Raw genomic sequence first — 15498 nt, 5'->3', positions numbered from 1 at the left:
ATTAGCTCATTTGCTCTGTTGATCTGCACAGATGTGACCAGCCAGTGTCCCAGTTTTATCGCAGACTTTATCATATTGTTTTCCTCAGAAATGAGTGTGATAGTGTCCTCTTAGTATCCAAGTGTGTGCTCTGCTTGTGGGCTTGAGAGAAAGTGAGAAGTAAATGTTACTACCCTATCTTCAAAGCTTTCCAAACTTCAAAAACGGGTCACAACACAAAAGAGACATGCCGACAAAGAGATGTCCTCTTTTTTTATTGATGGAAGGTCAGAACATGCTGTTTTGTTGATAACACCAAAGTTCACTTTGAACAAAAAAATAAATAAACCTCAATTAGCTGCTGCAATTTTCCCAGTAATTTGCTTCAGATGTGGTATACAACCCTGTGACATAAAAAAAAACTATTTCAACCTTTTTCCTACACGGTTCTCCAAAACACTGGTCTTAACTTCGATCCATTCTTTATCTGGCTGGATTAACAGAGCACATTCAGATTAATAAACACAAACAAAACACACAAATAAATAAGCTAAAAAATACATATAATTTAGCATGATACAAGTGGCAGAGGATGAATAATCACTGCCCATCATTAAATATGATTTATTTCTTCCTTCTGAAAGGCAAAGCCACAAGTCTGAACACTTAGCTATGGAGCAAGGACACAGATAAAAGGGTTTGCAGCGTGTCACTGGTGAATTTAAAGGACCGGAAAGCAAAGAGGCAACACAATGAGCTCCTGATGTGATGATTCAAATCCCTCTTTAACAGTCTGATCCCACTGAAAGGCAATTACTTTGTCATGCTGTCGACTTTAGTTGTGTTCACGAAGAGGGGTGTTTCTTTATGGCACAATGTGATCTAAAAGAAGCATTAAAATGAAATATGTTTCATATCGCCCTCACATTCACAAGGTATGACTGCTGATGATGCTACATTGGGTAAAACTCCTTGGGAATAAACTTTACTGTCAATTTAAGTCTTTGTGAAAGTTTTTTATGCCACTGGGTGGGCGTTTATGATTCCATGTGAACATCATGAAGGAACTGCTTCATATTTTTGGCACAAAAACTCGCTTCGACTCAAGGATGATCCTCATAATCAAAGCTTTGATGTTCCTCGTGACACTTTAGGCCATAACTTACCAAAATGTCTAATAGGAAAAAATCCTATTAGATGTCGTCAAAATAATGACAACATCATATTCTGCAAAAACCGCAAGAGAGTAATTCTAGTTATAATGCATTTCACAAGATTCGCCTTGTTTTTAAGGGTCTCCTAAAAGCCCCATCGCAGGTGAGCGATTGAAGCACCTATAAATGAGAAGGCAGGAATGCCGTTGATTGACACATGACAACGATATCAGCTACAGAACTTTGGAAAAGTCTCAAGCCACCCATTGTTTCTTTTTATTTTGCTGAGAAAATTGCAAATGGGTGCAATAATTTATCGAAACATGTGCAAGCAAACATAGAAATGCAGTGTATGGAGCTTGTACAATTCTATTTGAACTGAACTTTCTTGTTTTCTTGTAATTTCTTTAAGTAGTCTTCAGGAAAAGTTCTGCAGGCTTCTTAAAGGCCATTCAATGCTCTTCTTTGGATGTTGGCTACCTTCTGTTCTCTGTGAAGATGATCCCACACTGCTTCAGTGTGTTTCATTGCGTGCTTTTCTAGCCAGGTTTGCTTTTACTGAATTAGAGGTGTGTTTGGGATCACTGAAAAATCTGATGCTTTTCTGATGGTTCCAACACCACTTGCTGAAATGCATCCCCAAACCATGACAGAGCCTCCACTGTTTTGCAGATGGCTGCAAACAATCACTGTTGTTCATCTCTCCTGACCTCCTCTCTATATACTGATGATTTGAATGAATTATCTTGAATGAACAGTAGATGGATCAACTGAAGGGATAGATGCATCACTCAGGTCCTGTGTCAGGTCTTTGCTGCAGTTTTCCTTTTTTCTAGATATGCCAAATCTTTAGCTAATAGCACTTTGGGTATTACCTTATTGGTGCAAAAATGCCTTCAAACTTTGATATCTTTGGCATTTTTATAGCTTCAACTGAAAATGAGTGGGGAAAAAACAAAAAAACAACAACAAAACTGATGTTCAAGAAAATGTTTTAAAAATTACTATCAAGTTTGGCTTTTTGGAAGCAAAACATAAAGAAATGAAGGGTGGGCCAAGACTTTTGCACAACACTGTACATTAGAGGGTAACCTAGGCAACCTGGAATGTCCGCTAGTGACCAACTGTCAGAGACAAAGCCGGGAGTGAAACGAACAAATTGTTCCCTGTGTGGACGGGGCTTTAATCGCATGCTTGGAAAAACTGTTTTTCTTATTTAGAGAGTTCTCAAGTGCAACCACAAATACAACCTTCTGAGAAGGTCTCACATTTAAACACATCCATGTAGTTCGCAAACAGGCAATACAAAATCACAACAATATGAGTTTTTGTACAAAATCATAGTTAAACTGGTGTTTGATGTGTCCTCAAAATAAACCAACAAGGAGCTGTTAAAGTTTGCGTGAATACCCTGCAGGTATCCTTCACTTTCCAAGAAGTTTGCATGTTTTTTTTTCTCGTCTGTTCTAATATGCATCTGGTTTACTTCAATAATGAGGCCGTAATGTGTTTTGCTTTAAGATTCTTGTAAGATGGCACTACATATCTAAGAAAACTGGTCTGTTTCTGTGTAAAAGCCACACAAACCCAACAAACCCTCATCTAGGGTCATTTTCAAAAAAACAAAACAAAAAAACAATTCACAAAATTAGCCAGAATGGGCCGCGAGTAGCCAAATGAATAAAAAGAAATATGTGACACAATAACACAGTTCTTGGTCTTGAAAGAACAGTTTGACATTTTAGAAGTTACACTTTTGTATTCTGCCTGAGAGATCAGTGAGAGGTGACTGCACTCTCAAAGAGGAGGCTGAAGGCAGATGGCTGTTTGATAAGCACAAATCCCAGCAACATCTAGCTGGAAAGGCTAATTTAATCTTCCTACTGTCACCTCTAAAGCTCTGGAATATCTTTTTAGATGGTTTATATTAATGTATGTGTTTTGGGTTTCACCCTGAATCGAAGTTTTCAGTCTTCATCCCATTCTAAGTTAATTATCTGGTCATTGCAGCTTCAATATCACCACACAGACATGAGGGTGATATTGATCTTCTCACCAAAACTAACAGGAGAAAAGAGGACTCGAATATTTCTAAAATGTCAAACATTTTTACAACCATTGACAAAGTAAGTATTAGCTGTATGACTGTCTTATCGACTATAATGATGTTTCTATTTTTGCAAAACATCTGTAACCCTCAGGTTCGTCTTGCACAAATCAATCTTTCCGATCACTGTGACCCTCAGCACCACCTTCTCTGTTGTGATCAAACCCAGGCGTGGATGCTGCCCGCCCAGTCCAGCAGCCTCCCTCTGTACCAGGCGCGCTTGATTGGCTGAATGAAAAGCAGGAGTCGAAACTTTCGGAGCAGCCCGCAGAAGACTGCCGCCGCCACGATCACGAGCGGAGACATCATCACAAAGCCCAGGATGATGAGGGCAGAGCAGCTGTTGTCATCGAGATAATGGCAGATGGCAGAGGGTGCATCAAGGACCTGCAAGGACAAACACAGGAGGGAGAGTAGATGAGACAGAGGTGCTCCAAAACATGTGATGAGCACTTTGGCTTCAGCAGGAGCTCCATCTCATCTGTGAAAAAGCAAATAGGCAGGATTTGTATTCATTAAATATGAGGCGTGTTTGGATGTGTGCTGAGGGTGCAGTAGTGGGACTGTGTGGGCAGTGGGGCGTGACAGAGTTTCTCCCTGCCTCGCTCTTTCTCTCTGCAAGAGAAGAGTGTGCTCAGTGCTGTCAGTAAACCTCGGAGCTGTCAGTCACCTGCAAGTGAGAGGAGGGGGGAGGACAGCAGGTGGTCAGATAGTAAAAGTCAGAAGCTTGCAAAAAGCAGAGAGACAAAGCTAAAAAAGCAAAGTTAGCAGCTGAAACTCACACCTGTGTGAGGACGCAGTGACATTGTTACAAGAGCTTACAATTCAGACACATCTGATGACCACTTTTTACTAAATGGTTTTTCAATTTGAAAAGAAAGTAAATGTCACTGTTTTTCTTCTTAAAACATACAGCACTTCATGTGTTCCACATTTTTGTTGTGTTACAGCCTTTTTCAAAATGGATTTAATTCATTTTTCACCTCACATTTTGACACACAAACACAAAATGAAAAATTCTTGGAAATGTACTACAAGGAAAAAATAAAAATATAACACGTACATTTTTATAAATATTCACAGCCTTTTCACAGGTGAAGTCAGGTGATTGGACATGATTTGGAAAGACACACACCTGCCTATATAAGGTCCCATAGCTGACAGTGCGCGCCAGAGCACCAACCAAGGCATGAAGTTCAAGGAATGGTCTGTAGGCCTATAAACAAGATTGTATCAAGGCATGGGTGTGGGGAAGAGTACAGTGTGAGTACACGAAGTGGGAAACTAGTCAGGGTGGATGGAAAGATGAACATCCTTAATGATAACCTGCTTCAGAGAGCTCTGGACCTTGGATGGGGCAAAAATGTATCTTCCAACAGGACAACGATCCTAAGCACACGGCCAAGATAACAAAGGAGTGGCTCAGCCACAGCCTAGGTTTGAACTCAACTGAACTTTAGTCAAGAGATCTGAAATTCACACCCATCCAGCCTGATTGGAGCTTGAGAGGTTTTGCAAAGAAGCACAGGGCACCTCTGTGATGTGGTGGGGAGATTAACATCATGGTTATACAGCCAACAACTCTGCAGCAACTGTGTGATGCTATCATGTTGACATGGAGCAAAATATCTGAGGAACATTTCCAGCACCTTGTTGAATTGATACCCCCAAGAAGCAATCATCAACGATTATTATTATTATTCAGGCAATAGGGGGTCCAACCCAGTATTAGCAAGCTGAAATAAAGTGTCCAGTGAGTGTACATCACATACTTGTCTCACACAAATCTGTTAGAAAAATGCAAGCGGAGACACTTTCATGACTAAATCGCATGTTAAGGCATATTAAATGTAAAGAGTCACTCTCATTTTACTATTGTTTCTATTTCTTTTGCACAAGTGATTCTGATTCTAAGCTAAAAGTTGTTTTTTCTAAATGCACCGTAGCAACAGCGGTGTTTAATACACACCTGCAAGCGCACACACCCCTCTGCGAAGTGTAAAGTGATGCTTTCACTGAGTACATTTCCTTCCTTGTCGTGCTGACAGTGTGTCTGTGCACAGCTGGTGCTGGCACCAAATCAGACTGTCTTGTCTTCCCTCGCTTCGTGCTCTGCTGCCACAAAAGGAAGAAGTCTGACTGACATTGTCTGTAATTGCTTGGCCTGTTCTGACATTCACTCTGGCCTAATCGTGATTATATTCTCGTTCTGTGTCCCCTTGTTGCATGTTTTTAATTCATGTGCAGTGCCCTACATGGCTGTGCACAAATCACTCCTAACTGAGACAACCAGGGTCTTCAGCCGGGCTTTGATTTTATGACCTATCGGGTAAGCTAAGGACCGAACTGTAGCTCTCTCCTGCCTGACTTGGTACGATGCCCAGGTCCACTGCTCTTTACTGATTTAACTGCATTTCGTGTATCTCACACAAGAAGAGCCGCACCTGTCAGAAATGCTGACAAACTCCAACATTCAAACTCAAGTTACCGTGTTTGTTTTGCTGTGCAAACCCAGAGAATATGTCTGAACACCTCTGAGGGGAAGGTGTGAGGTACACATGTAGAAAATGCTGCCAAGAAGACTTGGCCTGAAGGCTGACTGTTTGCCTTCTTCAGGTTCCAGAGCCAACCTAAATGACAGATAATCCTCCTATTGTTTACAAATGGCATGGGCTTACTTGCCTAAACTTCCAGAGAAGTTAAAGAAGACTCAGTGGCAGAGCAGATTCCTTCTCTCAAATGATTTGTGAACTGACTCTTAGACTTGTATGCAAATATTTGGGCAGCCCTGGGCAAATATCTTGTTGGTTGTTTAATGAAAAGAAGTACATACAACCCTGCAGCAACAGATTCAAACACTTATTTTAGCTTAATTGTTTTATTTAATTAAAAAGAAATAGGACAAAATAATAGACTGTGCCAAATATTACAGCCAGGTAACAGAGGCTCTCTGTGCAGGGATTTTCACCCACTCCTCTTGCAGATCACTTTTTATCTCGCCGGAGATTTTCAACGATGGTCAGGTCCATGGAAGTCCAGGGCCACTCTCAACACTTTAGCTGATGTTTCATGAAGTCGTGCATTGTTCCATTTTGGATCATCATCCTTTCGGAGAAGTAACCCTCTTTGCACTTAGGTTTTTCTTCCTTGATTGGCTGCAGGATGAATTTTGTGATATTTCTCTCAAAAAGGCTTGTTTGTGTTGGTGCAGCATAACCTCGAAGCAGAATATTTACTCGCCTGTTTGAACAAGATGCTCCAAAAGCTGCATCTCCTGTTTTTTCTCCATAACCTAAAAACCTCAGTTTTAACTCTGAAATGACTCAGACTTGTTTGTGTTTCTGTAGGTGATTTACAGGTTACAATTTTTCTTCTGCTGACTCTCCTACGCTAACCCTGCGTGCGCATCAACCCTCCCCAATGGAAAGGTGCACCACGAAGCCTGTGTCAGTCCCTCATGTTTATCTTTTCGTCCATCAGACGTCTATTTCTTGCTTTTCAAAGTGTTGGCATGACTTCTGTGCCTGCCTTCAAAGAAGTTTCTATGCTGCTTTGTAGTAGTCATTTCCAGCTCCTCTGTCAGTTTTACTTCAGAAGCGCTTGTCAGATGTTACTGCAGGGTTTGAAGAGTCGGAGTCTCTGATAACTCCTAGTAATTCTTCACCTGCTTTGCAAATGCCAGGAAGTAAATTAAAGCCCTGAGCACTAATGGAGCGCTAAGCCTTTACAAGTAAATGTGTGCCTGAAACATTTGTTTTGCAGGGTCTGTTTTTATCTTCTTTTCACTTCATAAATACAAACAAAATATGTATTTTTAACCAAGTACATTTGTACACTTAGATAAGTACTAGCCTCTTGTGCCTGCGTTATAAACGTGGAGGCACCAGTCATACACTATATTGCCAAAAGTATTCACTCATCCATCCAAATCATTAAATTTAGGTGTTACAATCACTTTCATGGTCACATGTGTGTAAAATCAAGCGCCTAGGCATGCAGTCCGCTTCCACAAACATTTGTGAAAGAATGGGTCGGTCTCAGGAGCTCAGTGAATTCCAGCGTGGTGCTGTGATAAGACGCCGCCTGTGCAACAAGTCCATCTGTAAAGTTTCCACACTACTAAATACTCCATAGTCAGCTGTTAGTGTTTCTATAACAAAGTGGAAGCGATTGGGAATGACGGCAACTCAGCCATGAAGTGGTAGGTCATGTAAAATCACAGAGCATGGTCAGCGGATGCTGAGGTGCATAGTGTGCCGAGACCTACAAACTTCATGTGGCCTTCAGATCAGCTCAAGAAAAGTGTGTAGAGAACTTCATTAAATGGGTTTCCATGGCCGAGCAGCTGCATCAGACGCAGTGGTTTAAAGCACACCTCCACTGGACTCTAGAGCAGTGGAGACGTGTCCTCTGGAGTGACAAATCACATTTCTTCATCTGTCAGTCTGAGTTTGTTGGTTCCAAGGGGAACAGTACTTGTCTGAGAGTATTGTGCCAAATGTAAAGTTTGGTGGAGGAAGGATTATGGTGTGGGGTTGTTTTTTAGGAGTTGGGGTCGGCCCCTTAGTTCCAGCAACAGGAACTGTTAAAGCTTCAGCAATCCAAGACATTTTGTACAATTTCATATCCAGTTCCTGTTCCAACATGACTGAGCACCAGTGCAGAAAGACATGGATGAGCGAGTTTAGTGTGGAAGAACTTGACTAGCCTGCACAGAGTCCTGACCTCAGCCTGACAGAACACCTCTGCGAGCCAGGCCTTCTCTTCCAACAACTGTGTCCGACATCACAAATGTACTTCTGGAAGAAAAATCAAAAATTCCCATGAACACTCCTAAACCTGTGGAAGGCATACCGGGAAAAGTTTGATGCTATTAGAGTTGCAAAGGCACAACATCAAATTAAACCTTATGGATTAAGAATTGGATGTCATTCAAGTTCATACGCGTGTGAAGGCAGATGAGGGAATACGTTTGGCGATATAATGTAAGTAACAAACGCAACACTAATGTTGTCACTTAATAAACAGCAGCTTATCAATTCAGCTAATAGAAATGGAGCAACGTCACCATTTATCTGGAGCCATGACTTAATAAATCCACTGTAGATTAATTATCAGGTGTCTGTTTTGACTCAAAGGTCTCTCAAGGGAAATACCTCTTTAGTTGCTAAATTCTACTTGCTACAGAAAATATTGTATTTGCATCTCTGCACGTAAGCATGTTTCTTCAAAATTATAAACATGTTAAAATAACGGCTCTCCTTATTGTCTGTCATATATGTACCGTTAGTGCTGTGGACACTCAGATTAAACATGGCCAATAGAGACGTCAGCGTATGAACAACTGATCCCTGTGAAACAGAAGCTTGGGTTTTTTTCTACTCTTGGCTCTGTGTGATGTCATCTAAGGCTACCAGCTCTGTGCAGACCTTTTGTTCATGAGGTAGACCGGTCAGAAGAAAGTCAGCTTAGAGGATGGAGAAATTGAGCTAAAACAGCTTGTTTTAGACAGAGGATAGACTGAGGGACTGCCCTAATGTCCTGTACCAGATAAACAAGGATTATGCAAGGTCTGATAGAGCCTGAGAATAGAAACATGGAGCTGGAAATGAGCATAACAAGTCCCCTTGAAAATGAATGAACTCTTCCAAACATACAGTTACAGAAAGCAGACTGTTTACTGTGCCTGCGTCTGTGTCCAGTAAATCAGGACAGTGTACAAGTTATACAGAAGCAGTTGTTCCAGTTTGTTTAGTGTGTGTGTGCATGTGTGTGTGTGTTTGCAGTGTGACAGATGGTTCCCTCAGTCTACTTGGCAAGATAGAGAGAGAGAGGAAACTCTTACAATATAAAAGGACTGTTGGGGGACATAATCTGTGTTGAAGGGGTGTAAAAATAAAAAAATCAGTGCATAACTTGGCTATCTAAATTTCCATTATCTTGCATTGTTAAAGTGCTGCCCGATGGGGCCCATTGTGATTCCCAACACCACTAAACAGCATCCTGTGTCCAACGTTATAGTTTTAACCCTTTGGCCCTGTGTCTCTATCAACTTTTGCTAAGTATTCTCTGAAATTTCATCCGCAGGCATGACTAACTCAGATAAGACTTTGCAATCTAACATGTGGTGATAAATGGCACTCTCTGCTACAGATTTTTACATCTTACCCTGGAGTGGCAGAGGAAACCAGCATACAGCAGCAGCCCTGCAGGCAGGAGCACCACAGAGAAGACCACAGCTAGGAGCAGAGCGCTGGCTAAGACCACGCACAGGTTCCAGAGGATGAGAGCCGCCCCGCAGGCCACGCAGCCACACCTTCCCCTACGGCTGCCCCAAGCGCTGCCCCCGCTGTGAGCCACAGGCGGGGGAAGCATCTTCACGCCCTCTCCGATCCAGAAATCTTCCTCTTTCTCCTCCTCGGCAGAACCGCCGTCGTCCAGGTCCACGTCCATACCGCACATCCTGTGAGACAGCGTCTGATCGAGTTAATGTTTTACTTTACGAGCTACAGAATGACGCTGTGCTGCAGGACTCCTTTTTAAAAAAAATCTTGCACATCATTACTGTGGCTATTTAAACTGAGCCTATTTTACATTCATGGACAATATCTGCATGTTTTAACCAGTCCATTTCTTTTTATTTATCACCACTATTATGTTGACTCAAACAACCATACGTAGCTAAAGTATCCTCTCCAGGCTGGATGCTGTAATTATATATGCATGCCTGCTGAATTTTGAAACTTAAATTAAATAATTGAGATGCAAACAGAGCTCTGTCCCTGAATTGCCTCCTTTTCCTTTTCCATTCAACCAGCCAATAACCCATCAGACCATGGAAATGGGAACTTAAAGCCTATATTGACTTCACCTACACACACATACTGTATCCACACTTTTTCAGTATCTTCCCGTCACTCGTCTGGTCGATCTCTTCGATCACGTCTTTGTCACTAAAGCCAAAAAGAAATACATTTCTTTTTTTACTTGAATGACTAAATCCTTAAAGCTTAAACGACCTGCTGCTGAGCTAGAGGCACAAACCACATATGGACATCCATGTAGGTGGCAAATTAGAGGAAAATAAAAGACCCTTAAACAGAGTCTGTTTTGCTGTGGATGCAAATTGTTTTTGTCTACTTGTATCCCTCTGTACCAACGTTTAAATGATTACACACTTTAATCCTGATGGGAGTGGTCTCCTCCAGGAGGAAAATGTCCCTCATCCACAGGGCACCAGGGCTCACTGACGGTTTTGATGAGTAAGAAAATGATTTGACCCATGTGACCTTACAGTCACCACATCTCAATACAAATGAACCGATATGGGTGACTCTGGACAGATTTGTAAGCCAGTGTTGGTAGAGGAAGCATGGACACCATATTATCCAAAACACATCTTTTGGTGTTTTGGTTAATATGGTGTCCATGCTTCCTCTACCAATCAATGCTAATGTGCACCGCAGCAGTTCTCATGACCCAACACCTTACCAAGACTTTCAGTTTTCCTTTAATTTGTCAGCCACTGGTATGTTCTGCTCCCTCCAGGTCAGTTTTATTGACTCCACTAAAGTCATTTTTATTTTTTATTTTTTATTTTAGCTTCACACTGGTTTTTCTTCTAATCACACGCACTAAACAAGCAGAATTATTTTTTCTTACCTTGATGTAGCTGTAAACCGCGGTAATCCCTGTGTGTTTGAGAAAATTCTCTCCCAGCAATCGACTCTGAACTTTTAGTTTCCGAGCAAATATAACGGCAGGTGCCAGTTCAAGAGCAGAGCAGCGGCAGAGGAGCACCTGTGAGTCGGACTCAAGTGATGCTGCTGCGCTCTCGGGATCCTCTGTGCGACCGCGGAAGCGAGCGACTCCGGAGCGCTCTCTCCAATGTTAAAGTGCGCGCTCACGCGGTTGCTTGACAGCTTGGACTATTTTTCCTAAGTGTTTGTATAGTGGGGGGGGACAAAGTAACGTGAACAGGGAGGGCCACAGAGGAGGAGGAGGATGGTGTCATGGTTGCACGTCACCGCTGTTGCTACATTTTCTCTATAAAGTTTCACCTAAAAGCGTCATCTACTATTTAAACATTAGTTGTTCATACGTAGTTGCCAGTTTGTGGAAAATCGTTCTCTTTTCATCTGCTTTGTGATTTACATTCGTCTCAGCGATGCACTGTTGATGCAGAAAATTTGATCCAAAACATTTAGTGATGTTTGATGTTTATAAGCTTTACTTACCAAAGGCTGAGCGATCATTTCTTTACATCTCGAAATACTCCTAACAGGCAAAGCGCAGATACTGAACAGTTTGAGTTTACCTTAAGATCAGAGGTGGGAAGTAACAGAGTACTACTTTGTTACTGTACTCAAGTAGAATTTTTAGATATATGTACTTTACTTGAGTTTTTATTTTTCAGGATAGAAACTATGAAAAGATTGCATATCTCACATACAAAGCCGTTACTTAAGCCATTAGTTACAAATGAGAAAACCTCCATAAATGGCGAACACATACACTGACGGGACACTTCATGAGGTACAATGTATTTAACAGCCTATTTACACAAATATCCAATCAGTCAATCACAATGCAACAACTCAGGGATTTGGGCATGTTTACATGGTTAAGACGACCTGCGGAGGTCCAAGCTGACCATCAAAATAACAAATAACAAAGATGAGATTTTCACCCACATAAAATCTCATGTTGATGCCAGAGGTTGGAAGAGAATGATGAGACTGTAATTCAAATAACAGCTTATTACAACCAAGGTGAGCACAAGAGCAAGTCTGAATGCACAACATGTCAAACCTTCAAGCTGATGGGCTACAACAGCAGAAGACTGAGGTTACAATTCACACAGGCTCACCAAATTCTGTGATCATATGATGAGCCTCAATTTCTGCTGCAACACTCGGATTTTAGGGTCAGGATTTAGAGTTAATGGCATGAAAGCATGGATCCCTCCTGGCTTTTATCATTGTTCAGTCTGGCGGGGGTATAATGATGTTCGTGGGTATTTTTTGGCACACTTTGGGTCCCTTAGTACTAACACAGCCTACCTAAGTTTTGTTCCTGACCATGTTCACACTTTTATAACCACAGTGTACCCATCTTCCGGTCACTGCTTCCAGCAGGATAATGCACCATATCGCAAAACTCAGTAACATGTTGACCTGGTTTGGTCAACATGTTACTGAGTTCCCTGTACGCATGAATCTGTGCCATGAGGAACTAAATCAGCTCTGAAGACAAAAGAGAGGTCAGCACAGCACTAGCAAGCTATACCTAATAAATTGTCTGAGTGTTTACACAAATATATGTGTTTACTATATTTGTAAGCTTAAAACAGCATAATTAAAAGATATATTTAGACCACAGATACGTCAGTTTTCATGCTCACAGACCACTTTTTTTTCTCTCTGTGATGCAGAAATGTGCTCCAGGGTGTGGTCAGTGTCAGAAGTCAGAGTTGTTTCTTTCAAACAAATCATCTACATCTTTAAATAAAGTCTTTGTGTTGTTTATGTTCTTCATTATTACATTTGTAAATGATAGCTAATATCTAATAAAGAGAGTGGACAGTGGTAGCACCATGTATTTTTATCAGTTTTTAAACAGTTGTACTACATCATTGGCTACTCACAGCCCAGACCTGTTTATCTTGGTGTCTGTCCAATCAAGTGACCTTTGCTGTAGTTTATAGAAGTGAATGTAAGCCAGTCTTGTCAGATAATCAGATAAAATCTCAGGAAAATCAGATTAGGGTGAGCTTAAATTCATAGAACTGAAAACAACCAGAGGACACGCCTACACATCCTCTACAGGCAAAAAAAAAGAAGCTCCAGTCATCCAGTGCAGCTAAACAAGATCAGAAAATGCATACAATAAAAGAACAGTTAAGAGCTTATTACATAAGAGAGGTGTTTGCCTTTGCTTTGTATATGAGCTTGAAAACAGAACACATTTAAAGCTGAATGGGGGGAAAGAAGGCTGTGATACGTCCACAAATATCCCTGCGAGTTTCTCCCTCTGCAGTCCTCAGAACATTGTCAGCTGTGTGGCTGCAGATAAGAAGATGATCGATTTGTTTTCCAGCACAGACAGACAGTCAACCTTTCGCTGCTCAAATTTAATTACACCGAACAAGCGAAAAAGATAGGAGGATATGAAACTGAGCTGAGAAAAGACATTGCCTGGACATAGAAATGGAGATGAAAGATTGATTGATGAAGCAGTGGAGAGACGCTGCAGATGGTGTGGAGGAAGATTTTGTAAGTAAAATGCACGATAAATGTCGCCTCTCTGGATTCTACCTGTGACATCTGCTGACATCTGCTGGAGCACCTGTGAACTATCTGAACAAAGCGCAGAACAGACCTGCATGTTTCTTGTGTATATATTAAACAACATCAGCATTTTCTTCAAACTAACTGCACCACATCACTGCATTTTAGCAAGTTACTCACAGACAGAATTTGTACTGAAAGTCTTTGTGTCAGATACGTACTCTGCATTACCTGGCCAGAATGGGGATTGTGGTTTTTCTACCCCATTCCTTACTTTGCAGTCACAGAGAAAGGGATCATTTCGCTGATAGCAGTGATGAAATAGATAGTCAAAGCCTTTATTTAAGAAGCCGTGCAAGCACACTGTGTACTCTATTACATGTAAAATCCTGTATAAAATGTTACTGAAGAAAAACTATACAAGTGCAGAATGGTGCTCAGTGGTTAGTGCAGTGCTCTGACAGGAAATGGGTCCTGGGCTTGAATCTGTGTGGAGTTTGTATTTTCTTCTGTCATAATAAAATTGGGATATTTAATTAATGCTGCCTACTAATCTACACATATATACACATAGGACTACTAATATATAGATAAATGTGTATATATTTGTACAACATGTATCTTTAATGGCTTAAAAAATACAAGTTGAGCACAGGTTTGTGCAATGTACCAATATCACTGGCACCAAAACAGCCCCAGAGCATGATGCTACCACCACCATGCTTGATAGCTGGTACAGTGTTATTACGTTTGAATGCCTCATCTTTATTCCTCCCATCATATCTATCTGTATAAATAGCTCAACTTTCTCTAGTCTGACCATAAAGAGACCTTCCCAACTTTTGTAAAGCTACAAATCTAATTCTTAGATCTTCAAAAACCAGTGAGTTTAAATGAAGTCTGCCGATTCTTGTTAATGGCTATCAAATGTGTCCCAACTAAAAACCAAATATTAGTGGGGATGCATGTATAATTTTGACACTGTGCGGATTATAGAAAATTAAAACTTGTGCCCCCAGTTCTTTTTTTTAAGTCACGAAGGATGTGTGCTGCACAATCGTTCCACCCTGGAGAAACAGCAGTTCAAAGAATGCCCAGAATTACCATGACATTAACGCCCATGATGAGTGTATATAAACGTCGGAGCACAACTATATTTAACAACTAATCTGAAGTTTTTGATCTGTTCTGAATACAAAATCGTATTTTTTTTAGAAACTAAAATTCTGAAATAAATGTAGTGGATCAGAATTATAAAGTGGTATTGAATAAAGAACCCTCAAAAAATGATCTTTCATTGCCAAATAACTTCAATGAAAACTCCATAAACGTAAAACTGACATATCAGAATTTTTTTAAAGATGACTGGAAAAACATGACCACATCCCTTAAATGCAGCACCATAAATAACGTAGATAATTGAGTAAATGTGCAGGGAAAAGTTCCTTTGTGGCACTGAGATCAGATTTAGGCCAACAAGCAGGAGGGTCTCATCCTGCAGCTCTTCTTCGCTCCAGTAAGTGGCACCAGCATCGATTAAAAGTCTGACATGGCTACATTTTTGTTGGTCACGATAAAACAAGACCATGTGGCCATGGCCAAGAGTCACACAACAACCACATAATAGAGTCACAGCTTCATCTTTGTAGTCCCTGACAGGAAGCTGAAAGTGGGTCTTTGAGCCAACACAAACAAAGCGCTTTCAGTTTTATTTCTTGTGACATTGAAAAAATAAAAAACAAAAGTGACAGAGCAGCAGGAAAGCTTTCAGATAAACACGACAACTAAAGAGAGTTATCTCAACTGACTTTAATGCATTTGAAGCAGATTAAAAGACTGCAGCTTATTAACAGACTATAGTCATGTTTGGATGCACAAACACACACATGAATGTGCTAATCAACAAACAAAAGAGTGCACAGGCTTTTGTGTTTGGACGAGTTCATACACACCGTCTGATAACATGACT

At 40.9% G+C, this 15498-nt stretch overlaps 1 protein-coding gene across 1 annotated transcript; it reads right to left on the bottom strand.

Moving 5' to 3' along the window:
* Window positions 1–2133: 2133 nt before the first annotated feature.
* On the bottom strand, window positions 2134–11182 carry LOC102311118 (transmembrane protein 88). Its single transcript, XM_005941472.3, has 3 exons — window positions 10903–11182; window positions 9409–9703; window positions 2134–3627 (listed from the first exon to the last, which is right to left on the bottom strand). Exons 2-3 carry the CDS (start codon window positions 9700–9702, stop codon window positions 3400–3402), a joined length of 522 nt encoding a protein of 173 aa, XP_005941534.1. The 5' UTR covers window position 9703; window positions 10903–11182; the 3' UTR covers window positions 2134–3399.
* Between the last annotated feature and the right edge of the window lie 4316 nt (window positions 11183–15498).

The sequence above is a fragment of the Haplochromis burtoni genome, unplaced genomic scaffold (genome assembly GCF_018398535.1).
Source record: "Haplochromis burtoni strain Fernald_Lab_line unplaced genomic scaffold, NCSU_Asbu1 Contig_300, whole genome shotgun sequence".
NCBI lineage: Eukaryota > Metazoa > Chordata > Actinopteri > Cichliformes > Cichlidae > Haplochromis > Haplochromis burtoni.
This window is presented reverse-complemented; position numbering and strand designations above follow the sequence as displayed.

What these genes read in the sequence shown, in the direction of transcription:
- LOC102311118 (XM_005941472.3), bottom strand. Translation starts at nt 9,702, where the DNA reads ATGTGCGGTATGGACGTGGACCTGGACGACGGCGGTTCTGCCGAGGAG. An exon ending in GTTTCCTCTGCCACTCCAGG is followed by an intron (nt 3,628 to 9,408) that starts GTAAGATGTAAA and finishes TTGTCCTTGCAG; the next exon opens with GTCCTTGATGCACCCTCTGC.